Source organism: Pimephales promelas, chromosome 7 (genome assembly GCF_988280905.1).
Source record: "Pimephales promelas chromosome 7, fPimPro1.hap1.1, whole genome shotgun sequence".
Classification (NCBI taxonomy): domain Eukaryota; kingdom Metazoa; phylum Chordata; class Actinopteri; order Cypriniformes; family Leuciscidae; genus Pimephales; species Pimephales promelas.
In genome coordinates, this window is record NC_142775.1 from 40,085,043 (window position 1) to 40,111,286 (window position 26,244).

Sequence of the window (26,244 nt, forward strand, 5' to 3'; positions counted from 1 at the left end):
ATGAAAGTCACTTTTTCAGTTTGTAGGTAGTAGAAGATTTGGATTATCTGTTATCAGAGTGACTTTTGTAGGTAGAACTTTTGGATTATCTGTTATCAGAGTGACAACGTATTTATCATGGGACAGCGAAGTTCACGACCGAACACGGAGTGCGCACGCGAACCCTGTGTACTTCTCAAATACACCACCAACACGGCAGAAAACCATCCTCATCGGCTTGATGAGACTGTTGGGACTGGTGTGATTGATGGAGGGAGAAAGGAGAAAATGAGCTGGAGGAGATGGCCCACTCTCCACTTCCGTCGTCGAAGAGCTGCAAAATACGACCTGGCTCAGGCTGAGAAAGACTTCCAGAATAATTCGGGATTTTATCGGAGATTTCGCCAAGGTAAAGTCACATGTCACCATGATACAACTTTTCTGCCCTACAAAGGCAAAGTGCAGTAACTATACAATTGGTCAAAGATGAGTTAAGATTTGTAATGGGCTTAATGACATGTGTTCTGTCTTGTGGAAAAAATATCTGGGTTAAATTATGACCCGTTTCGGAGATGTATTACTTACCACATAATCTACCCATAACATGTTTGACTGGCTGGACTAAAAACTTTAAAGACCCTTTTCTCCGTTGCTTTGTTTGCGTAGTTACTGCACTTAGTCTTTTTAGGGCGGTATTGATTAATTGATGATTCTTCATAATAAATGAGAACTATTTGCTGTCATTATGGCATCCATTTTAAAGGAGCAGTCCGTAACTTTTGGCGCTCTAGCGGTTAATAAACACCTAAAATAGTCCAAATATAAACAACGGGTTCATGATTGTTTTAATTTTGAACGGACAGTAGCTTTAAAGTTAGATGCCATTACAAAACCAGTCAGCATGTGAGGATTTAAACTAGATTTGCATTTTTAGAGAAGTTGAATTCAAGAAATAAAGTGCCCCTACACTGTAAAAAATGATTTTTTTGGTGAAGTAAATCCTAGTGAAAAAACAACAAACGATGTAATTTACATGAAAAAGTTAGTTCAGGCAAGAATAAAAAAAAAAAAACGAAGTAAATTCCATATCAGTACTTAATTTAAGCGAGTAGAAATGAAAGTGTAAAATCAACTCAATAAAATTAAGTAAAAATTACTCAACTTTTCTGATACTGCGGTTCCCATCATGCATTGGACCTTGGCTTGAATAATTAATAAGGTTAATTTTTCACTGTTTCCCAGCTGTATTTACACTGTTTTATCATTGATTTTTGTGGTCAGTATTTGTAACTTGCCATTTTGTGATATTTTGAGTATATTTTTTTTCCTCAAAATGACGCATTCAAACACAAAAAACGACCCATCAAATGTGTATTGCCTACCAAGTATTGAGGTATTTGCGTTCACATGATGCTTAACATGTGATGATGATGTAATATAAATTACGTAGATGATCTAGAACACATACTATAAATGACGAATAAAATTCAATATTATTGTTTAAGTGAAATGTAATGGATATCGATATTAATCAACCTTTTACTAGCCCGAGTTAAAATGACTTATTTTCCGTAAAGTTTACTTAATTCCATATTCCAAGTAAATTTAACTTAAAGATTTCTAATTAAAGCTACTGATAAATATGTTTAGGTTTTTACTTGGCAAATCTTTGTAAATTTACTAGCATTTTCTGAGTTTTTAAATTTACTCCATTTTTTTTTAAGTGTACATAAAGAACCACTCTAATTTTGTTCATTATTTTTGTTTGATTTAACAAATAGCTCCAACTTCTGAAGTCCTCCCTGCTGCCGAGGAACAGCCAGAGGAGGAACAGCCAGAGGAGGAAGAGTCAGAGGAGGAAGAGCCAGAGGAGGAACAGCCAGAGGAGGAACAGCCAGAGGAGGAAGAGCCAGAGCTGAATGTCCTGCTCAAGAGTAAGAACAAGTCATCAATCAGATAAAAAAAATGATAACTTATAAAATAAAATGTATAGATATAATTTAATTTCATACTAACTGTGATTGTTTTTTTTAATAGGCCCCATTTGCGAGTTTTATGAAATTGGCCAGAAGCTGGGCGAAGGAGGATTTGGCTCGGTCTATGAAGGAACTCGACGCATGGATGGACTTAAGGTTTCTTTTTATTCCTTTTTTTCTACATATCTGTTCAGGATTTATGTTTGCTATGATATGACTAATTTCTGCGCACACGCTAATTGGTAAATCTTGGTTTTGTTGCTCAGGTGGCTGTGAAGTTTTCACTGAAGTTTCCAGAAATGCCATACGTCAAAGTGGTGAGTATGCTGTGCCATCTATCCATTTATAACCTTTTCTATTAATTTGTGGACTAAGTCCTTAATTGGGAAACCACCTCCATCTAACGGTCACATTGTCTTTCTTTCAGCCTGGTCATCGCAAACCCCTCCCCAATGAAATCGGCCTGACATTGATGGCCAACAAGGGTCGCCAGGTTCCGGAGATCATTAAACTGCTGGACTGGGAGGACGGCTTAGACCACTACATCATGGTCATGGAACGGCCATCTCCTTGCATGGACTTGTTTAGTTTCGTGGAGCTCCATGGAGGGATCCTCGAAGAGCGGACTGCGCGGCATGTTATGCGGCAGGTCATTCGCGCTGCTCAAATTTCATGCAAGCGTGGTGTCTTCCATCGTGACATCAAACTGGAGAACTTGCTGGTGAACCTGGACACCATGGAGGTCAAGTTGATTGACTTTGGGTGCGGTGCACTCATGAAGAACACTGCCTTCGATGTCTTCAGTGGTATGTATTATGAACATTATGACGTTCATTATGTATGGTCAACATGCTGTGGAAATGTATTAAATATCACACATGATCTTTTTCCTCCAGGCACAGAGGTGTACTGTCCTCCAGAGGTCGAGGCTTACGGCAAGTACTACGCCAAGCCGACGACGGTGTGGTCTCTAGGCATCCTGCTGTTTGCAATGGTGTGCGGAAGTTATCCCTCAGACAGCGACCTGTACATGATCAACGCAAACATCTGGAGCAGGCCTGGCCTATCACAAGGTGAGATCTTCATCCAAGAGCAAAGGAGGACCACTGTCCAAGAGCTTTAAAATAGTGCATATGTAAATGACATGTTAATGTTCATACTCTCTTGTCTTTTTGCACAGAGTGCTGCCAGATGATTTGTGATTGTCTGCAACCTTGGCAACAGCAAAGACCCATTCTGAAGAAGATGCATCTCCATGACTGGTTTAAGGTTAGATTAGTTTAAGTTTTTCAGGGCCCGAGCAACTACTGTTTTGGCTCTTCTCCTCTTAAGGTGAGTATGGTCATTTTTTTTTACTAGCAGAGATCAACATGAAACTTTCCCAGTTCATTACCTACATTAAGATGAGGAAAAAAATATATCACAAGTTTTGTGTAATTTTATGTTTAAATATGCAAATGAGGCATTATCTAATTAAATATGCACTAATTTGCATATATTTAAAAAAACGAATTTGATTTTTTTTTTATTGTGTTCACATATTAGATTAGAAAAAAAATTACAGAGGGATTTATGGATATCTACTTTTGTTATCCTGTCAGTAGCCTTAAAAAAAGATTTTCGCCATGTTTTTTGGAATATAATGTTATGTAAATTAGGCTAGGAATAATATATTTACAAATCGCTCTGTAAATGTCTTCTTAATTTAATTAGGTACAAGACTGGAAAGTTTGGTGTGTCTAGTGGAGATTTCGGACTTGGAGTGTGAGAGAAAAGTCATTTTGAGAAAACTGGCTTTGAAGATTTAGCATCAGCCAATGAGATCGCGCATTTAGAGTTAAAATCCCCGCTTTTACTTTCATGATTGGTTGCTGAAAAACAGGAAATGACCATATTTGGATCGTTTTACAGGAGAATTTTTTTTTTTTTTTTTTTTTTTTTTGCATTTAGACAAATAAGACTGATTTATGTTTTTATTTCAGGTCATGGAGTAGTTGATTCCTGTCTTCAGTCAGTTGTGGTGTCGAGGGATAAAAGGAGGAGGGATGACAGAGAAGACCACACCTGGGAGATTTACATTGTGTTAATAAATTTATGCCTTTGACTTTCTTTTTGTGGTTTATTTGACTTGAAAGTCATCTTGTGACAATGGATTGTTGAGATTTGACTGTTTATTGACTTGATAATGCCCATTGACTTGATTATTGACACTTCTTAATGCACAACTTACTTAACAGCACACTTTTCATAGTTGTTTATTTATTTATTTTTGATACATATCATAATTATATATATATATATATATATATATAATGTTCTATAGATTTTTTTGTAAGGATTTTTTACTTGTATAATATATGTGGCTTTTTAATAATATAAAGAACATTTGTGCTGGTTCTTCATGGAACCATCAATACCATTAAAGATGCTTTCTTTTCAAAAGTGAAAAATTATGTGCAAATAAATATTCCATAAAAAACAAGATTTGTCTCTTGTAATTTCAGGGTGACTTTAACACGTGCTTGTTTTATTATTTATACCACAAGAGTAAAACGTTTGTAGACATAAATAAGTAGGCTACTTATGGAAATGTTATACTATATATTATCTTGAAAAAGACTAATTCAATTGTGTACTCTATGTTGTTTGGACCCCTGAAAATAGCCAGAAATTAATATGTGAAAATAATAATGTAATGTGCCCTGTATTTTTGATCACTGTAAATGTATTCAAACATATATATTCTAAATAATCAACTGCAAAGTGAACTTTTATTTTTAAAGACAAAATGTCTGGCTTTTAGTAATGCTTATTTAGAATAATAATTTTGTATGATATGTTACGATATTATTACACCCTTAAATTATGCACACATACAATTTTAGTTTATTAATTATTATTCTGCACAGTTTAAATGAATAAATATACAAAGGTAATACAAATACGCTTTTGAATCAATAGATAAAAGCTATAAAATGAACTACTACATTTGAGCTTTTGAGACTGTATTTGGTTCACTGCAGTTTTAAGGAGGAAATACTCAGCAATGCTGTCCACTTATATAAAGCATATCAATAATACCACATAGACATCATAAACAACATTACAGGGGGACTTTGAGATTTTCAGGTATGGAAATATACTGAAATTGAATAAAGTTATCAAACACTTCACAGCATAAATTAAATTTATTTTGTTCTTTGATTATTGATCTCAGTTGCATATTTAATATATATATATATATATATATATATATATAGGCCTATATATATATTTGTTACTTTATTCACCTGCGCTGTCAAGCCTGGAAAATGTCGTTGATATATATATATATATATATATATATATATATATATATAAGGACAGAAACAAAACAATCCTGTATGAACATTTTCAGAAGGTCACATTCAGAATCCACTTATATGTTATTATACATGTTTATCCAACTCATCTGCGTAATTGTAGGGAATTCAGTGTTTAAATATAAAAGCACTGATAAAAAGGAAATAGCGGAGATATAAAGAAAAATAGTATGCACCTGTTTTAGATTTAAGCAATCGCTGCAATGGATGTTTTGATCGGTGAAGATTAGAATAACACGTTCATTTATTCCAGATTGCATAAGCTGTTTTTCCATAAACGGTGACGTCACTGGTCCTGTCGCTGATCCAGTTTCCAGTGTTTCGTCTTTGATGCATTAATAACGAATTACACAGTGAAGCGAGGCGTCGTTAACGACATGTTACGGCAGATTTACCCACGTGACCTCACCTTTCCCATTCACTCAGGGCTTTTGCTGCACGTGTGGACACAACCTCTTGACTTTCTCAGTATTTATTTGTTCTCGCATGAAATTTCATTTCACACGTCTAGTACAATTATGTGGTTTTGTTTCATTACTGTATACTTTTTTTTCTTTTTTTTACCTTAAATGAAAGTGAAATGTGACAACATGCCCCATGTGTGTGTTCAAAACATGACTGATTCAAATGTTATCCGATCTAATAAAAGACAATTATTAACTTTTTTTTTAAATATATTGACCTTTTTAAATAATTAAAAGAAACATTTATTTTTGTTTTCTTTTTTTGACCGGAAAACAGCTAGTCCCACAGCACACAAAACATACAAATAATGAATAATTTCTGAACATGAACTCTCAGTCTTTATTCTAATGGTTTCTCAATAGAAAAGGACAATTATTAACTTTTTTTAATATATTGGCCTTTTTAAATAATTTTAAAAAAAAACATTTATTTTTGTTTTCTTTTTTTTTTGACCGGAAAACAGCTAGTCCCACAGCACACAAAACATAAAAATAATGAATAATTTCTGAACATGGACTCTCAGTCTTAATTCTAATGGTTTCTCAATAGAATTGACAAGAATAGACTATCATAGTTTAGGGGCTCATTGTAACGCAGTGTGACAACATGCCCCGCAACTAGGGTGAGTGTTTCTGTTGGTTAGTGAAGCATTAAAATACGATCTCGACTGTTAATAACACATTTAAAATTAAAATAATATCAGATTTGTCTAATTTTAAATAAACACACACACAAAAAGACAGAGATGAAAAATGAACTTGCGAATGTAGGCCTACTTTTGCTTGTTAAATATATTCAGCGATATCTTCCAAAGATTTCTGAATTTTGCCACATCTGTTGTGTTGATTATAATAAATACACTAAGTTTCGTCATCTGGCATGTGTGGAAGTATTTAAAACAAGCGTGTGACAACGTGCCCCGTGTTAGTTTGCTCACTCATTCAGTCTATCACTCAACTCCTGACATCACGGAAGCAGAGGATTGTGGGTGTAATCATAATTGGGTTTTATTAGTTGAAGTCTAATTGGATTACAAGACATACCAGACACCAACCTGAAAGCCTCATTCGTCCGAGTGTGTGACAGTCATTTGCTTTCATGGTGAGAGAGATTTATGTAGTTAATAACTTGTACAGTAATAAGCTGTAGTGGGTTATAGGGATCGATGGTGCATGGCACAACATGTTCTTTCAGTTTTTCTATATTTTTGCAGATTGAAATGTACTGTGTTGGTGTCAATGGTGTGAGGTATATTGGCCCAAACATGGGAAAATGAAAACACCTATAATTATGTACATTGTAGTTTTTATGATACATTTAATGTTGTTAAAATAATGTTTATTGCATTTTTTTTAAATGTCATGTGCGTTACCATGATGGTGTTTAATGTTTGTGTGAATGAAACACAATGCAGCTTCTAAATATTAATATTAACTTTCGTGTGGAAGAGTTGCTTGTGATGATCTTTAATAAATCACGTGACTTTCATCACTGTTGTGATTATTGAGTGTCAATATATTACAATGGTACAAAACAGTAAGTCGGTACACTGTAAAAAATATCCGTGATTTTAACAGTAAAAGACTGTAAAAATGCTACAGTGCAAAACTGTTAATTGGTTAACAGAAAGTTTCCGTACTTTATACGGTAAATAACTGTGATATAATTTTACAGTAAAATATCGTTAAATTTACAGTTTTTGAAAGTATTTTACAGTGAAAAACCGTAAATTGACATTCCCACAATTCCCTGTGTGACACTTCACATTTGATGTATTTTTGTTTTAAATAACTATAGTTCCTCATAGTTTTATTGTATTTTCTAATCAGTTAGGGATTTATGTTACATTTAATGTTGTTAAATTAATGTTTATTGCATTTTTTAATTTCACGTGTGTTACCATGATGGTGTTTAATGTTTGTGTGAATGACACTGTGCAGCTTCTTTATATAATAAGTGATCATTTATGATGAGCTGTGATTGCTCAAGTAACTCTCATCACTGCTGTGATGATTGATGGTTGTTAGTGTATTACAAAACAGGTCTAAAACAGATATTAATAAGTTGGTAAATCAACATTTTATCTGAAAATAAAATACGGTTTATTACTGTAAATTTTAAGTTAAGTCTGTAAAACCATTAACGTTCCTACCGTATTTTTAACGGTAAAGTTCTGGCAACCACAACTGCCGTTTTTTTTTACTGTAAAATTTACGATTTATTTTTTACAGTGTAAATTATATTATATCATATAATAAAATATGCTTATTACTGTGATTTTTAAGTTAAGTCTGTAAAACTAATAACCGTATTTTTGACGGTAAAGTTCTGGCAACCACAGCTGCCGTATTTTTTTTACTGTAAAAATTACAGTTTATTTTTTACAGTGAGTATTATATCAATGAAAATATGTGGTTCCATGAAGAACCTTCAACATCAATGGAAACACTAAAGGTTCTTTAGAATGTTCGCATGTTCAAAGAATGGTTCTTCTATTTGGAATCTGTGAAAAAAATCCTCAGAACCTTAATTTTCAAGATTGTACCGCATTTTTCAGGATAAATTTCTCTGGTAAATTGCTGGCAACCATGTTTTACTGTATTGCTCACTGGTCCCCCCATCTCATGAATGAGCATCTGAAGGGCTTTTAAGAGACAACCTCTTCTCATTTCTGCAAATGAATAAACACGTCATGCAGCCATAACTACAAAAAGGTTTAGTCACAAAATGTCATGTTCTCCCAACTGGCCAATCAAAGCGCAGGCGGATCGACTCCTACAGTGCCTGGAAACTCGTCATGTCATCGTACTGATTGAAAATAAGAGTGTTAGTGGAGCATATAGTAGTCAGAGGAGCTGGCCACAGATGGCTTGAAGAAAGACCAGGGACCGGTGAAGTTCGTAAGTGCTTTTATAGTCAAAGTAAGTGTTGTTCTAGTCAGCCAGAGTGTGCATGATGAGGTTTGTAATGCCAAAGAGAGCGATCAAATGATCAAACCAATCTGTGTGAAAGCCACTCCAGCAAAGTGACGAACTGAATAGAAAAGTTTCCATCGTCACCAGCTGGAGAAGTGTGTAAGAACAATCAAACAAGGTGAAAGTCTCGGGTTTAACGATGTCAGGTTGTTCTGCTGGACGTCAGGTGATGATAGGCCGCCATAATGAGCCAATCAAACGTCCGACGGGACACATAGAGGTGAGACCTCTGAATCACTGTGCTCTTAATCATACAGGCACACATGTGTGTCCATGAGAGAAGACGCACTCAAAAAAATAAGCCGTTGAACAAACTAAATTCAATTAAGGAAAACTTTTCCACAAAATTAAATTTTTCCAACAAAATTGAACTCGATTTGTTGTAATCGTGTTGTACGAAATTAAAATAATTGAGTCAAGACGACTAAAAACTAAAAAAAAAAAAAAAGAATTTGCCATTCCTAAAGAAAATTGTGTGTCATGTTAACTACATTTATATTTTGTCCTGCCTAGATACAATTATCATTATAATTTTATCTAACTTGACTTTACATTTACTTCCTATTACATTAAAACCACTTTTACATAGTATAACAACCAATATATGTAGTTCAAGTGTGAGATTTAATGCATATATACTGAGTGTACATATTGATAACCACAAAATTCAAAAACATGAAGAAAGTCCATAGTTTCTTACATAACAAAACACTAACATTAGCAACATCTTTCCATTTACTGAAAAACACATAAAATAACACTTTAATCCCTAAATGTACCCTTCTATACACTCCCTTGCAAAGCATGCTGGGAACTACATATCCACAACAAAAATGATTATAGGCTTTTTAACATATATTAAGTTGATTGAACACAATTAAATTAAGTTGTAAAAATGTTAAAAAAATCGTGTTACTTTAGCTTATTTTACTTAATTAAATTGAACAAGAGGCAAACGTTTATTTTTTGAGTGCTTGTTAAGCATTGACTTTCTGTTGCTTTGACAAATAGTTCTGTTTCCATCAAAATTTGCACTATTTAATGTGTGCTAATTAAGCAGTGTTTCCATCTCATGTGTTCAGGAGAACATAATCATCACTTCCTGAATCTGATAAAAATGGAAGATGCTGCAATCGGGCTCTTTAAACGTTGTTTTCTTTAACTATGAAACCCTTTGTGCCGACAACTGGTTGAGGGGTTTTAGTATAGATATAAACATGAGTAATATTCATATATTTGTTAATTTTATTCAGTGACAAATGCCAATACCATATGAATATTTGTACGGTCTGCCAGCTGAACACGAATAAACTAAAAGTTTCATTTACGAAGGAAAGGTGTGCTTTGACAAGTCAAAGATTAATATTTGATGACAGTTTTTACTTTTCACACCGTTTTATGTATTCACACCATAAATGTTCAACCTAAATGTTTCGGCCGGGTGAAACTAAATATTTCGCTAATATGCAAATTGAAAATGCTGGTAACCGAAAGTGCCAAAATAAAAGCTCGAGGAGGTCAGTATGTGTAGTGTAAAATAAATAACAAATAAAAACCACCATAAAAACCAAATGCACTCTTGGACATGGATTATCGCGATAACTACCTAAAATAATAAACACGTTTAAAGAAACTGTATGTTTTAGTGCCACTTTTATCAAAGGTGCGGGATTTATGACCTGTAGCCATAAGCGCCAGCCACGAGGGGGCTCACTTTGACTGATGATCTGTCACGTTCGCTTGTAAAAAGACCAGCAGAGCTGCTTTCTGCTCGGCTAAAATGTCAAACGAATTATTATTTTAGGTAGTTATTATCGCGATAATCCATGTCCAAGAGTCCATTCCCCCAGATGACATGTGTTTTATTCGTTATTTGACACTATAAACACTGATCTCCTCGAGCTTTTATATTGGCACTTCCGGTTCCACCCGAAACATTTAGATTAAACGTTTATATTTAGATTTAACATTTATATTTAGATTTAACATTTATTTAGATTTATCATTTATATTTACATTTAACATTTAAATTTAATGTTTAACATTCAGGTGAACATTTAATATTTAGATTTAACTATTTTAAATATCTCTAAGTTGACAAATATAGATGTAAATGCGCTAAAAAGTGACCGTCAAAAATTCATACCAGTTTTTTAAACATACATTTAAGCTAAATTTGATAAAATGTTGCTGTTATTTTCAGCGTGAGCGCTTTTTAACGGCGTCCCATAACAAATAGCCTTTATATGGAGGTGGAACACTTCCTGAAAGCGACACAGCAAAACGCCTTTCGCGATCGATATTCGTCGGATATTCGCCTGCATGGGCAAAATGAACGTTTTCTGATAGTGTAACAGAGATAGAGAGGGTTGCTAAAAGTTTAAGAAAGACAGAGTGATAAAAAAAAGATCCCTCCTTCGGGAATTGCTTGTTGTGTCACACTCGTTTCCAAACTAACGAAACTGAAGCGTTCATGCATGGTTTCATTTTAATGGAAAAATGGCAGATAAAGCTTCACTCGATCGGGAATCTCTCAGATGCTCCATTTGTCTGGATCTCTTCAGAAACCCGGCGATTATTCCCTGTGGACACAGTTTCTGCTCGGACTGCATCGCAGGTGTGTGGGATCGGGATCGGGATGTGTGCAGATGCCCTCAATGCAAACACACGTTTAACCGCAGACCTGTTCCCATTGACTGGCTCCACGTGAACGAACTTTCCGAGAAGCTGATGAAGATGAGAAGCAAGCAGGCTGAGGATGACGAAGATGTGAGCTGTGACTCCTGCACCTCGAGAACGAGCAAAGCCGTCAGATCCTGCCTCACCTGTCTCGCCTCTTACTGTGAGTCTCACCTGGAGAAACACAACGATCTGCACGGCTGGAGGAAACACCAGCTGACGGACTCAGCCACGGATCTCCACGGCAAAACCTGCTCTCAGCACGGCAAACTCATCGATGTTTTCTGTCGCACTGATCAGCAGTGTGTCTGTCTGCTGTGTGCGATGCATGAACACAAGAGTCACGACACCATCTCAGCGTCTGACGAAAGAGCAGACAGACAGGTAGAGGTCCTGGGCTTTTAATATCTGACAATCTGGTGACACTTTACAATAAGCTCTCATTTGTTAACATTATTAATGAACAGTACATTTGTCACAGTATTATTAATCATTGTTCATGTTAGTTTGTTCATGTTAGTTCACATCGTAGCCTAAAGTCCCTCAATAATTTTTAAAGTCAATAATTTTATCATAATTTTAGTAGAGTCAATAATTTTATCGCTTAAAACTCATGTTTTGTCTGGAAAAAAATGTCTTCACTCCTTAAAATTGCTTGAATGCAACGCTACACCTTATTTACTATGGTTCTATGAATAAAATGAGCCCCGCCTCCACACACTCTTTTTTATTTATTTATTTATTTATTTATTTCCAAAATTATATATTAATACATTAGAAACAAGCCTCCACACACTCACTCACTCAGAGATCCACTGGTTGACGATCACACGTTGATCTGATTGGTTACAAGGTGGTTTGTGACGTAAGAAAGACCAATGCTGTCCACTTATGAACTTACACACGGTGTGTGTGTTAAAGCGTATTAAAATCACCACATACACACAACATTAAAAGCTGGATTTTCACTAACAGGGTGAAATTTTTTTTTTTAATAATGTATTATTTTGAAAATAATAGAAGTATTGTTCACTCTTAGTTAGTTAGCTATGAAACCTTATAGTAAAGTGTTCCCAATATCTTAATCCTGGTCTCTAAAAGTTAACGTAATGCGCATTTACAGGTGTTATCAGCAGTTAAAAACAAACTATTTTCTGTCACCAGAGGAAGTTAATGGAAACGCGTGTGAAGTTTCTGCAGAACATCCAAGACGGAGAGAAGGATTTCAAAGAGCTGACGCAGGCGGAGGAGTTAATCCGAGTGAGTATCGATCACAGATCAATTTATCAGTCTATCACTCACGTTATCAGAAGAAAATGTTGCACAGAGAGTGCTCTTTCATTGCTCTAGAGATATACAGTAATTGACTTATCTATTATGATTAATGGATCCAGGAGAAGTACATCTGAGTAAGAGGATATAATTGTGGATATTAATGTGGAAAGCAGCTCACATCATTTGCTCTTTGCAGAGTTTGATGAGAGATGTTGGCAAATCTGAGCACAGTTTGAGAAATTGTTGAGACGTCTTCTGAAACTTTAGAGAAAGATCTTGGATTTTTCTTTTCAGGAAAACATCTGAGAAGCAAATACTCAGCTTACAAGCGTATTTTGTTAACTTTCCCATTTAGTTATGAAAGTGTCATTTCTGAATGTTTTCTAAAGCATCTAAACTAGGGCTGTCAAGCGATTAATCGCATCCAAAATAAAAGTTTGTGTTTAAATAATATATGTGGGTGCACTGTGTATAATTATTTTGTATATATATAAATACACACACATGCTTGTATATTTTTAAGAAATACTTTCATGTATATACTGTATAAATATTTTATATATAAATAATATTTTTTCTTAAATATACATGCATATGTGTATTTATATATATATATATATATATAATTATACACACTACACACACATATATTATGTAAACACAAACTTTTATTTTGTATGCAATTAATTGTGATTAATCGTTTGACAGCCCTAATCTAAACATTACATTTTTAAAATTTTTTAAAAATGTTTTTGCGTGGTTATGGGAACGTTAAGGAAACATTAAATTTAAAAATATATATTTTATTATTATTATTTACATAATCCATTCTGCAGAGTGTAACTTTTGAATGTTTTCTTTAAACCAGAAGTACCATTTAAAAAAACGTTAGACGAACATCCGACTAAAGCATTCCAACTATTTTTGGAACATTATTAAAGCGATACATATATATGAATATTTTATTAATGTTACTGGAAGAATGTTTGTTCTTAAAGGAACACTCCGACTTTTTGGGACTTTAGCCTATTCACCTTACCCCCCAGAGTTAGATAAGTCCATACATACCTTTTTCATCTCCGTGCGTGCTATAAGTCTGTTTGACGCACCCACCGCTAGCCTAGCTTAGCACAAAGACTGGATGTGACTGGTTGCAGCTTTCATACTGATCCAAATGAGTGGCAAAATAACGCAAACGTTTTCCTATTTACATGTTGTGATTTGTATAGTCACATAATGTACAAATAACAAAGTCAAATGAGACACAGACATCTTTTAACCGTATAAAACCTGGGAACTATTCTCTGAAGGCGAAGCACTGCTACTTTGACGGCGTAATAACCGCATCACCAGAGACACGCCGTGGTGAGGAGCGGAGAGTTCGTTCAGTGTTTGGGTAATAGAGTCAGCAATTTATAAATAGTAAAAGCGTAGTTTAGAGTCATGGGTTTTCGCTCTATTGTAAATAGCTGCGACTGTAAACAGGGGAGGTAATACCATGTTTCACAGAATTCCAACTAAAAACGCTGACTGGATGAAGAAATGGCTAACTTACTCTGGATATTTATCCAAACACACCTAAGATTATCAAGGGACATTATGTTTGCTCGGTACATTTCAATGAGGACGACTATTTTGAAAAAATGGAATTTTCCACACGGACCATAATGTGCTGAAGGATATAGCCATCCCATCGATAGCACAGACAGGACAAGTGGATCACCTGCGGCTGAGGTAAGTGTTCTGTTATGTTTTTAGATGACCTACTGTAACAGTGCCATTATTAGCCAGATCTAATGTAACGTTAGTGAGACTATTATATGATTAGGGTATGAATATGTTTTTATCTTGATGCGGTGCGGACGCGCTTGGGAAAAAACGAGCGCGTTTACCGCGTTGAACTTGCACCCTGCGCGCGGCGCGCCTAGTAGCCTAAATTTGAAATAACCATGGAAATAACGAACTTGAGCGTGCAAAAGGGTACGATAGGCTGTGAGTTCATTGTGCAAAAACAATTTGTGCTATTACTTTCCCCTTATTCTATCCTATAGTAATGCAATACTGTATATATTATATAGGCAAATGTATTTACTGTTGAATACATTTGGTTCAGCTAATAAATTGCATTTAAAATATATTGATTCCTGTAATAATAATTATTTATTCATGATATTTATAAATCTGGGTGCGTTTTTGGTTGGAAATCAATGAAACATGGTACTGTATTACCTGGTCTCCCCTGTTTATTGTCACAGCTCATACAATAAAGCAAACACCCATGATAAACCTTGCTTTTCTATCTAACGTTAGTAATTGCTGACTCTTTATTCCAACGCTGAGCGAAGCGAACTCTCTGCTCCTCGTCACGGTGCGTCTCAGGTGATTGTTATCACTCTGCCCAAGTAGCAGTGCTTCCCCTTCAGAAAATATAGTATTTATACGGTCAAAAGATGTCTGTGTCTCATATGGCCTTGATATTTGCACACTCTGTGACTATACAAACCACAACATGTAAATAGGAAAACGTTTGCGTTATTTTGTCACTCATTTGGATTAGTATGAAAGCTGCAACCATTCACATCCAGTCTTTGTGCTAAGCTAGGCTAGCGGTGGGTGCGTCAAACAGACTTATAGCACGCACGGAGATGAAAAAGGTATGTATGGACTTATCTAACTCTGGGGGGTAAGGTGAATAGGCTAAAGTCCCAAAAAGTCGGAGTGTTCCTTTAACTTTGAGGAATGTAACGTTATTTCAGAAATGTAAAGATAAATAAAATAGTATAGTCAAATTATGCAGTTAGCTAACATGAAGTATTCACATTTAGGCAGACATAAGGAGCTTGTTAAAGGGATACTCCACTTTTTTTGGAAATAGGCTCATTTTACAACTCCCCCAGAGTTAAACAGTTGAGTTTTACCGTTTTTAAATGTATTCAGTCGATTTTCTGATATTTAGAAGAATATCTGTAACCAGACAGTTTCTGGTCTCATTGACTTCCATATTATATTTTTTTCCTATGGAAGTCAATGAGACCCCAAACTGTCTGGTTACTGATATTCTTCTAAATATCAGAAAATCGACTGAATTGATTCAAAAACGAAAGTCAACTGTTTAACTCCCAGGGAGTTGTAAAATGAGCCTATTTCCAAAAAAAGTGGAGTATCCCTTTAAAGTTGTGATCAGTGATTCCAGTATATGTAAGATATATTTAGTGATTGTTCTTCCTGGAACAGCGTTCAGCGCAGACAGCAGTCGCAGAAAGTGAGCGAGTCTTCAGCGAGGTGGTGTCCGGCGTTCAGGAAACATGCTGTCGTGTGAAGGAACTGATCGCAGATCAACAGAGAGCTGAACTCAGTCACATTGAAGGACTTCAGGAGAGAGTCCAACAGAAGATCGCTGGCATGAAGAGGAAGGTGTCTGATCTTGATCAGCTCATGACCTCTGGAGATCACATTCATTTCCTGCAGGTTTGGGAAGATTCTCCAAAAACAAACTCGTATTCTAATCTAAAGTCCCCGTGGTGTTAATAATTGTATCCCTTAAAACTCATCTTTGATCACCAAAATTACATATTTACATTTTTCTTTCATGCCTTAAAATATCTTGAATGTAACTCGACACCTTTGCCTCATTTAGTATTCGCGGTTCTATGAATATGCAAATGAGCCCCGCCTCCATTCACTCACTCAGAGATCCACTGGTTGACGATCACACGTTGATCTGATTGGTTACAAGGTGGTTTGTGATGTCAGAAACACCAGCGATGTTTTTGAGACTGTCTTTGGTTCACTGCAGTTTTAAGGAGGAAACACTTGACTTGTCGACCTATGAATTTACACATAGACTCGTAGACACATAGACATATAAACAATATTAAAAACTGGATTTTCACTTTAATAAAACTCTTAAGTTTATAAAACAACAACACTTTCTCAATGTTTGATGAGGAAACCACTAGATTATATTTACTTTTCGATATATATATTTTTAAATGTAGCCTACACTCTTAGAAGAAAAGGTTCTATATAGAACCTTAAAAGGTTCTATTAGCGCTACGTATTTGGAACCCCTAAAAGTTTCTTTACTCTCTTAAAAAAGGGTTCCTCTGGGTTCTATATAGAACCCTGGGGTTCCATACTTGGCCAATAGAACCTTTTACCAAAAAAAAAAAAGTTTCTATATAGAACTATTTTGGAGTTCCATATATGAAGCGGGGGATGGAACCATTTCGGGTTCTAAATAGAACCATATCTTCTAAGACAAAGTTTTGAAAGAATTAATGTACATTTTTGTGTTTTCTTTTTTCTGCATTATTTATTATGTATCTGTAGAATTGCCCATCTGACTGTGAAGAATCCTCGTCTGAAGAATTTGAAGATCTTTCCAGCGTTTCTGAACATCCAGATGCTTTTTATCACAACGTGAGGATGCTGGTTTCTAAAATGCAAGAGCGTTTGATGGATGTCACCAAAACGACAGAGATCGAGATCAAGTTCAAGTCTCTAAAAGGTTGGAAGACTTCATTAAATATATAAATAAAAAAACTGATAGACTCTCCATTTTCGAGTTCTATCCCACTGTAAAAAATGTGATATGATCAATGAGTCACGACGACATATGATTTTACATTACTTCAACTCATCAAACTAAGATAAGCAATTTTTGCTATTTCACATCTATTTAAAACAGTGTCTTTTCTTTGATATATAGTTTGTGTGGGACAGTGACATTTATAGCCAATCATTATATCCCTAAAAACTCACCAAAATGACATTTAAACATTTAAAAAAATGTTCCTTGAATACAATTTTTTCATGCCTTAAAATATGTTGAATGTAACTCGACACCCTTGCCTCATTTAGTATGCGCGGTGCTATGAATATGCAAATGAGCCCCGCCTCCACTCCCTCAGAGATCCACTGGTTGACGATCACACGTTGATCTGATTGGTTACAAGGTCGTTTGTGACGTCAGAAACACCAAAGCGTGTTTTTGAGACTGTCTTTGGTTCACTGCAGTTTTAAGGAGGAAATGCTGTCCACTTATCAACTTAGACACGGTGTGTGTTAAAGCGGATTAAAAACACCACATACACACATAAACAACATTAAAAACTGGATATTCACCACAGGGGCACTTTAATGTTGGTATTACTTTGACAAACTATAGGCTACATCTACATCAAAATTCAGTATCTGACTCTATTATATTCTGAGAAACTTTTAGTGACAGTTATGTCTTAATTTGTAGCAACATAAACAACAACAAAAAACTCGTATTTGTTACATTCAAGCTATTTTAAGACGTGAAGAATTTTTTTCAAGGAAAAAAATCATTTAAATATGTCATTTTGGTGCTCAAAGATGAGTTTTAAGAGATAAAATGATTGACTACATCGGGACATTAACATATTTATATGGAAGCTTGTTTCCGCCATTGAATAAAAAATATAATAAATAATTGTGACTTTTTATCTCACAATTCTGACTTTTTCTCACAATTCTGACTTTTTTTCTCACAATTGCGAGTATCTCACAATTCTGACTTTATTTCTCAGAATTGCGTGATATAAAGTCGCAATTGTGAGTTATAAAGTCAGAATTGTGTGTTATAAAGTCAGAATTGCGAGATAAAAAGTCACAATTATTTATTATATTTTTTATTTAGACAGAAGTGTGACTTTTTTTCTCACAATTGCGAGTTTACATCTCGCAATTCTGACTTTATATCTCGCAATTCTGACTTTATTATACATAATTGCGAGTTTATATGTCGAAATTCTGACATCTTTTCTCAGAATTGTGAGATATAAACTCGCAATTGCAACTTATTAGGCCAATTCTAAGGGGAAAAAAAGATTAACTTTTTTTCCCCCTCAGAATAGTTTAAATCTCACAATTCTGACTTTATATCATGCATTTCTGACTTTATAACACGCAATTCTGACTTTATAACTCGCAATTCTGACTTCATATCTCGCAATTCTGACTTTATAACTCGCAATTCTGACTTCATATCTCGCAATTCTGACTTCATATCACGCAATTCTGACTTTATATCTCGCACTTGCGACTTTATATCACGCAATTCTGACTCTATATCTCACAATTCTGACTCTCCATCTCGCAATTTTGAGAAATAATGTCAGAATTGCGAGAAGTAAACTCACAATTGTGAGAAAAAAAGTCAGAATTGTGACATAAAAAGTCGCAATAACCTTTTATATTTTTCATTCAGTGGCGGAAACAAGCTTCCATAGATTTACGTGTACAAAATGAAAAATCCTACATTTAAAGATAGTAAACACGTCATTTGCTTTCCTCCGTAGTTTTGCCTCCTGTTGGAGGAACTGTAAAACTGTCTTCAACTCCAGCGTTTGGTAAAAAAGACGAGCGGCCATATTGTGATATCAGCCTGGTGAAGAACGAAGACACATCTAATGTCTGTAATCTGCTTTCAACTGTTCAGAAGGAAATCTTCCGTTTTGGGGAGCCAGAATTTAACTTCAGTTTTCAGCATTTTCCTTCTAAACCATATGAGCCATATACGAGCCAAATATACGAGCCAGCTGTACCATTACCGGATCTTATTGACATCTCGACTGGAGAGGAAAATGAGCGCGTAGTTTTCAGTCACAGAGCCAAACTGTTCCGCTTCGACAGAGAATCGATCGAGTGGAAGGAAAGAGGCGTTGGCGAAATTAAAATACTTCAAAATGATAAACCCAAGGGTGCAAGACTCGTGATGAGGAGAGAGCGGGTTCTGAAATTATGTGCAAACCACTGGATTGCCTCAAATATGAAGCTCGAGCCAGTGAAATCGAGCGGGAAAGCGTGGACGTGGAATGCGCTGGACTTTGCTGACGGAGACGGCGTGGATCAGACGTTAGCGGTGCGGTTTAAACTGCAGGAGTCGGCCGATGCCTTCAGGGAAATCTTTGAGGAAGCAGTGGCCGCCGCATCCAGGGTATCAGAAACAGGTGAGCGTCTGTAATCCTGCAGATTTGCTGAATTAAAGGAGTAGTTCACTTTTTTTTGATGGTAATTTACTCACCCCCATCCATGTCATCCAAGATGTCCATGTCTTTCTTTCTTCAGTCGAAAAGAAATTAAGTTTTTTTTGATGAAAACATTCCAGGATTTTTCTCCATATAATGGACTTCAATGGGGTCCAAACGGTTCAAGGTCCAAATGACTCGAAAAAAGAATCGTTCATTTTGATGAACGAGTTCAAACAGGAGAGGCACGAACGCGCATCACAGAGCATTTGAGCTTATAAATCTTAAACTTTATTTTTAAAAATTTTTTTTTTTCATTTCGCTTGATAAGACCCTTATTCATCGTGTGGAATCGTAACCCTCTGATGGTCTTCGGGGTCTGTTAGACCCCAAATGACTTTTGCTTGAATTAAATTTTTTTTTCTCTTTTTCCAAATGGTATGAAACTTCCTACGGCTCTCAACACTGTCTAGATCTACAAAAAAATTTTTAAAATGGAATTCTTTCTGTTTTTATGTAGGCGTGACAAAAATAGTCACACTCGTGGTCTTCGGGGGCCATTGGACCCCAAAAAATAACATTTAATTTTGTAACAGAACAATAGTTTTTTTTTTAGTTTTTTTTTTTTTTTTACAAATATTATTTAACTGTTTATTAATGTTTTTACTCAACATTTGTGCAGTTTTTTGAGGATTTATGATATCTTTTAAATATCTATAAATAAATAAATATTTATCATTGGACTCAAAATAGACAAAATTCATCATCAAAATCAGAAATAACGCAGAACACAGACAGAAATGACAGAAATCAAGTGGCGCACTTCCAAAAATGCAAAAAAACGTCCTCAATCTAAAATGATCATGCTCACACACGTGCACACACACACACGTGCACACACACATATAGAGGAATACAATATACAGGAATACATACAGACTATAAAAACTGTTCTCTTATCATTTGTAAAATAAAATACTCTAAAATGCAGAACCACACACACACACACACACACACAGGAATACATTTGTAAGGCTATAAAAACGATAAAATAAATGAGACCAACTATTGTTCTATTGTTCCTAGTTGTTCGATTTTATACCCAATTTACTTTTTTTTTTTTTACAAAAACAAATGCTAAACTTTGACAAAAAGCATTTTATTTTTGTTATAATTGTGATTTTATAATATTTAGATATGAATTCAACTGAATCCAACTTTAGAAACTATATCTTTCAGTAATTCAAATAGTTTATAGGCCTAGTGGAGCTCTATAGCCATCTAGTGGTTAAAGTGACTTATTACAAATTTTAACCTGTATTTTCCAAAAAATGGGCAAAAATCTTACATTCAACCTTGTAAAATTATCCATGGTATCCCCAGGAATGAAAGAAATGCTGTTATTTTTGTAAAAATCCTATTTAAATAAATATGTATTAATTTATTTATAGAAATAAAAAAAAAATCATAAATCCTCCAAAAACTACACAAATGTTGAGTAAAAACATTAATAAACATGTTTTTTGAAGGCCCTTTGAAGCTGCAGTGAAACTGTCTTTTGGACCTTGAACCTTGTTTATTTTTGCTTTTTTTTTTTTTTTTAGCTCAAGGCATTAATGTGGTGTCTCTTTCTTATTCAGAAGAAGATCGTGAGGAGGCAGTCAAACCTTTAAAAGGAGAGTTGTGTCCTGGTCTGTCCGTGCGAGGAGATTCCTCCGCTGGTCATGGTAGGATGTTCTGGTTACAGTGAACACCAGTTTGCTGAAATACTGCCACAAATGCACATGTTTATGTCACTACAGATATCAACATTAAATCTTCATTAAGGCTCTGATGGTACGGAAGCGTATCGCATTCACTTGAGGAAACAAATCTACTCTGTTTTTCTGAATTAACGAGTGAATTGTATTAGAATTAAGCAGTTTTTGCTCAGTATTCCTGAATCAACGAGTTAAAATATAGAAAAATATCTCGTAATTCTGAGATAATTAACTCGTTAATTCAGGCTGGATTTTTTTTTTCTTCAAGTGAGTGCGATACGCTTCCGTAGTGATGTCATCGGCTGCTTCTAATATCGCAGTCTTGTTTTTCTGTGTTAAAAATAAATTCTCGTTTATTTCTGAAGATGCAAATCTTCCCGGGGAAAATGCTGGAGATGCAACAGAGATGCAAAGCAAAAAGAGTGATGATGAGGAGGAGGATGATGATGAGGAAGATGAGGATGATGATGATGAGGAAGATGAGGATGATGATGAGGAAGATGATGATGATGATGATGATGAGGAGGATGAGGAGGATGAGGAGGAGGAGGATGATGATGATGAAGCACCTACACATGTAGATATCTCTTCCCTTTCAGCTTTGCCTGTGTAATAAAATAATACTTGAGGAAGTTGTTGTAAAAGTACTGTGGTTTTGTAGTTGTTTCTCTGTAACGTACTGAAATTATAAAGTTTACACGGAATCTGATTCTATTGTGTACAAACACTTTTCATAGAAATGTTTATTGTGTTTAGACTGGTTTCTCTCAAGACTTGTGTTTCATTCTAAATTGTTATGTTTTTTTTAATTTTTAATTTATTTTAGTGCTGTCAAATCAAATAACCCATATATATATATATATATATATATATATATACACTGTGTATAAAAGTTAAAAGTTATTTATTAAAATCAATGTTTTTTTTTTCAAATTTAGAAATGTATTAGTCATTTAAATCAAATTTAATTAGTCAAATAAATCAAGTGTAATTAGTTGTATGAATCAAATTAAACATTCCAATATTGCTATTTAGAATTAATTTATTTATATTCCAGTTTTAGTTTTTATTCATTTAATTTTCAGCTATTTCATTTTTATTGTGTATCGTCACACTTTAATTTAGGTCTCTCTATTAATTACGACTTTTGCCTCAGTAAACTTCTAATCACTGCTTATTAATAATTAGTAAGCTAGTTGTTGTGTTTGTATTGTAGAATATAATCATGCAGAATAAGGCATTAATATTAGCTTCATAAGTACTAATAAATAGACAATATCCTATAGTTTTTTTTAACACGCATTTGTATTTTCATTATAAAGCAGATAATTCCGGTCCTTGATTCTGATTGACGTGCCTAACAAGTTCGAAAATGAGTGTAAACCGTATTCATTGGTTAATTATGTCATTGCTTCCCTCGAGGTGGAGCTTCCATCGGTCGAGGAGGACGAAGAGGAGATGTTGTTGAAGGAGAAGGTCAAACTTTACCACTGGGACTGTGATATTAACAAGTGGAAAGCCTGTGGTGAAGGAGACATTGAGATCCTTTTCCATCCCTTGAGGAAGATCTACCGCTTATTTATGAGGCGAGAAGGGGATAAAAAGGTGTGTGTGAACCACTGCATCACCAGAGCCATTCACCCGAAACCATTGAGCACTTCTGCAAACACAGTGACATGGACCGCTGCTGACTCTTCAGGTACACACACTCACAACATTTACAAAATACACTTAATATTCAGTATTGATATTATCAATATATTATATCTATTGATATATCAGTATTAATATATCTCATATTTGAAGTTTGCATTGAGTCAATGCAATCTTTATAAAGCGCTATAGAAATAAAAGCTAACCTGGCTTTACATGTGCTTATATTTCCACACAGAGGGAGATGCTGTATTACGGAGGTTTACTGCCAAGTTTAAGACGCCGGAACTGGCAGTTTCTTTCACAAAAACTTTTACAGACTGTAAGAGTCACACTTCGCAAAAGTAAAGCTGCCTTTCCTATCTAGTAACCTAGCTCAGAGGTCACACTGAACGAGTATTAATGTTAGAACAATGATGTTATGTCACATTGAATGAGTTTAACGTCTAGCTTTGACTTGATCAAGCCATTCAAACTATGTAAATATGATATTTTTCTATATTTTTCACAGTTTGAATTAGTATTGAGGGAAATGATACTTCTATTTGAAAAAAAAAACGTAATAATAATTTGCACTGTGACAAAGTTATTTTTGCTCCACGTATGTAAAGGTCTTTGGTTTTTGTCTGGAGAAAAGAGATGATGTAGTCTTTGAATAAACAAGATTTGTGTAAACACATTTTCTGTTTTGTGAGTGTGTGTGTCAAAGTTCACTTTTTGTTATTCAGAATTGATTTATTGATTATAAATCATAATCCAGACTGTAGGAGCCATACACTGGGTTTTGGGCTTTTATTATGTTTTCTCTTTTTCTTGCACTGTTGTGTACATGCACGCGCATGGTGACGTCATCGGTGACTGTGGGCGTTACTGGGGGTGCGATGTCTGTATTAATGTGTGAGTGTGCTCACCTGTGCGCAAGCTTGGGTTTGGATCATGGCTGCAGGGTGATTATGGGGAGAAACTTTCTGTTGACCGTCACCACTGGCTTTACCACTGTTTTTCCCACCAATGTTATCATCACTAACATCCGTTACTGATGTCTCTGAGGTACCTTTGCACTGCTTACAACATGCATCGCTCGAAGTAAGTGATTTGTTGTTTATGTTTGTGAAATAGCGTAATAAAGAGACTCAATACATACAAAGGTTCAGCGTGACGCGTCTTCAGTGTGAATCCTCATGTTTCAGCCTGCTGTGGCGTTTTAGTTGTTTGGTTGGTTTCATTTGAGTAATATACGCCAGAATATAATGTCAACAGAAAGTTTGTTGTTGCGTTGATTCAAACGTATTGTAATGATAACGTTGGATGTTTGCGATCGCTTTCAGTGTTGGAATGTTGACGAGCCAGCGCGTTGAGATTCGCGTAAGCCCATTCATTCATAAATTGGCCGTTATGCTTATTTGTCATCGCAATCGTCTTTATCACAAGGCATAAATATTGAACATTGGGGATTGTCTGTTAAGATACATAAGAAACATTTGTATTCCCTGCTAGGCTTAGCGGTACTTTCACAGAAGGTGATGGTACTGTTTGTTTGCTTTGGGACCGTTTGTAGTGTTTTTGTTCGTGTGTCAAGCGGGTGAAGCATTGTGCTTGGGAGTACCGCCGTAGTTCTGGTTCTAAGACGGTCTGTCTGGTTCAAGGCTATCGGTATTTAGGTACATAAATACCCACCGCTAGTATGCACAGAAGACTAGGGTTGAGTTAGTTTAGCTTCTGTAAATAAGTTAGAGGGAATCAAAGACAGCATTGCACCTTGTTCATATGGAAACGTGACAAAAGGGTGTTGTTTTAAGCATTTTGTTAGTAGAGATTTTTGTGATCATTGGATTATCTTGTAAACGAAAATGAAGTCGACTGGTACCGGGTCTACTGAGAAAAGGCAAGTAAAACTTACACCTAAAGCTTTTGAATATAAATTGGAGCATCTCCAAGAAGAGCGCAAAGCAAAGGTAAAAAAAATTAAAGATGGAATAAGAGAAATAAAAAAATTAATGCACAGTGTTGGAAATGCTGAAAAAATACGGTCTTGTCTTGAAAGTTTGTCAAGTTTGTTCACAGAAGCGAGTCACATTCATGGTGTGGTGGTTTCTATGCTCCCACCTGAGGAACAAGAAAAACAAAATGCTTGGTTTTGCAGTGTTGAGGACCATAAAACTGCTTTTGTGGAGGAGACAAATAAATGGCTGCTAGAGGCACCAGCAGAGGGGGTTGTTGCACCATGTTTAGAACCTGCTGTTTTCGGTGGTGAGGCATGTATAGGTAAGACTGTGGAAAATGTAAATGACGACATTGGGCCAAGTGATAGTGTGTCTAATGTGTCGTTGAGATCAAAGAAATCCAGTACAGTAGTGAGTAGACCCATGTCTACTACATCATCAGCCAGAATAAGAGCTGAGGCTGAGACTGCTGCCCTTATGGCTCGTCAAAGGCTGCTGAGAAGAACCCTTTCTGAATCGGACCAAAGTGCTGAGCAGTTGGAAAAGGAGCTACAGGTCCGTATGCAAGGATTTAAGGCTCAAGTGCCAAAGGGTCTTCTGTCTATGGAGGACATAGATGCAGCGGAGTCAAGTATTATCCGTTTTTGCCAAAAAACAATGTTTCCTGAGGAACTGGCCAATTTGAAGAAAGGAGAGTGTGTAAGGAGGACGAGCCGCCTCTACAAGCTCAACCCGATCCTGGACGGTGATCTCATTAGAGTCGGAGGACGGCTTAGTAGAGCAGCTATGCCAGTTGAAGCAAAACATCCAGTTATAATGGCTAAAGATAAGCACATCTCCAATCTTATTCTCCATCATGTACACCAAGTAACAGGCCATGGTGGACGAAACCACATGCTTTCTTACCTGCGTCAGAAATATTGGATTCCTGGTGCTTGTGCCGCTATCAGAAAGGTCTTGGCTAAGTGTGTCATCTGTTGTAGATTGTCTGCTTCACCTGGACATCAAAAAATGGCTGACCTTCCTTACAACAGAATAACTCCTGATGAGCCTCCTTTCAGTCGAGTTGGTCTGGACTGTTTTGGACCATTTGAAGTCAAACGTGGAAGAGCTGTGGTCAAGAGGTATGGGCTCATTTTTACATGCTTGGCGATGCGAGCCATACATCTTGAAGTTCTG

The 26,244-nt window shown here is 35.6% G+C and overlaps 2 protein-coding genes across 5 annotated transcripts; both read left to right on the forward strand.

Annotated features, from left to right (window-relative positions):
* Positions 1–3,239, forward strand: LOC120492443 (serine/threonine-protein kinase pim-2). Its single transcript, XM_089133666.1, has 7 exons — positions 1–382; positions 1,761–1,821; positions 2,015–2,111; positions 2,222–2,272; positions 2,383–2,761; positions 2,852–3,028; positions 3,136–3,239. The coding sequence occupies exons 1-7, from the start codon at positions 118–120 to the stop codon at positions 3,237–3,239; spliced, it is 1,134 nt and encodes a 377-aa protein (XP_088989792.1). The 5' UTR covers positions 1–117.
* Positions 3,240–10,528: 7,289 nt separating this feature from the next.
* LOC120487190 (E3 SUMO-protein ligase RanBP2) lies at positions 10,529–23,801 on the forward strand. Of its 4 annotated transcripts, XM_089133488.1 has the most exons (10): positions 10,532–11,820; positions 12,601–12,696; positions 15,946–16,179; positions 17,044–17,221; positions 19,041–19,691; positions 21,350–21,436; positions 21,835–21,941; positions 22,011–22,046; positions 22,892–23,168; positions 23,361–23,801. In XM_089133488.1, the coding sequence occupies exons 1-10, from the start codon at positions 11,257–11,259 to the stop codon at positions 23,468–23,470; spliced, it is 2,340 nt and encodes a 779-aa protein (XP_088989614.1). In that variant the 5' UTR covers positions 10,532–11,256; the 3' UTR covers positions 23,471–23,801. The 4 variants fall into 4 exon arrangements, with proteins under 4 accessions (XP_039539366.2, XP_088989613.1, XP_039539365.2 ...); XM_039683432.2 differs by having other exon boundaries at positions 10,529–11,820; positions 21,353–21,436; positions 21,835–22,046; XM_089133487.1 differs by having other exon boundaries at positions 10,530–11,820; positions 21,835–22,046; positions 22,898–23,168.
* The last annotated feature ends 2,443 nt before the right edge of the window (positions 23,802–26,244 follow it).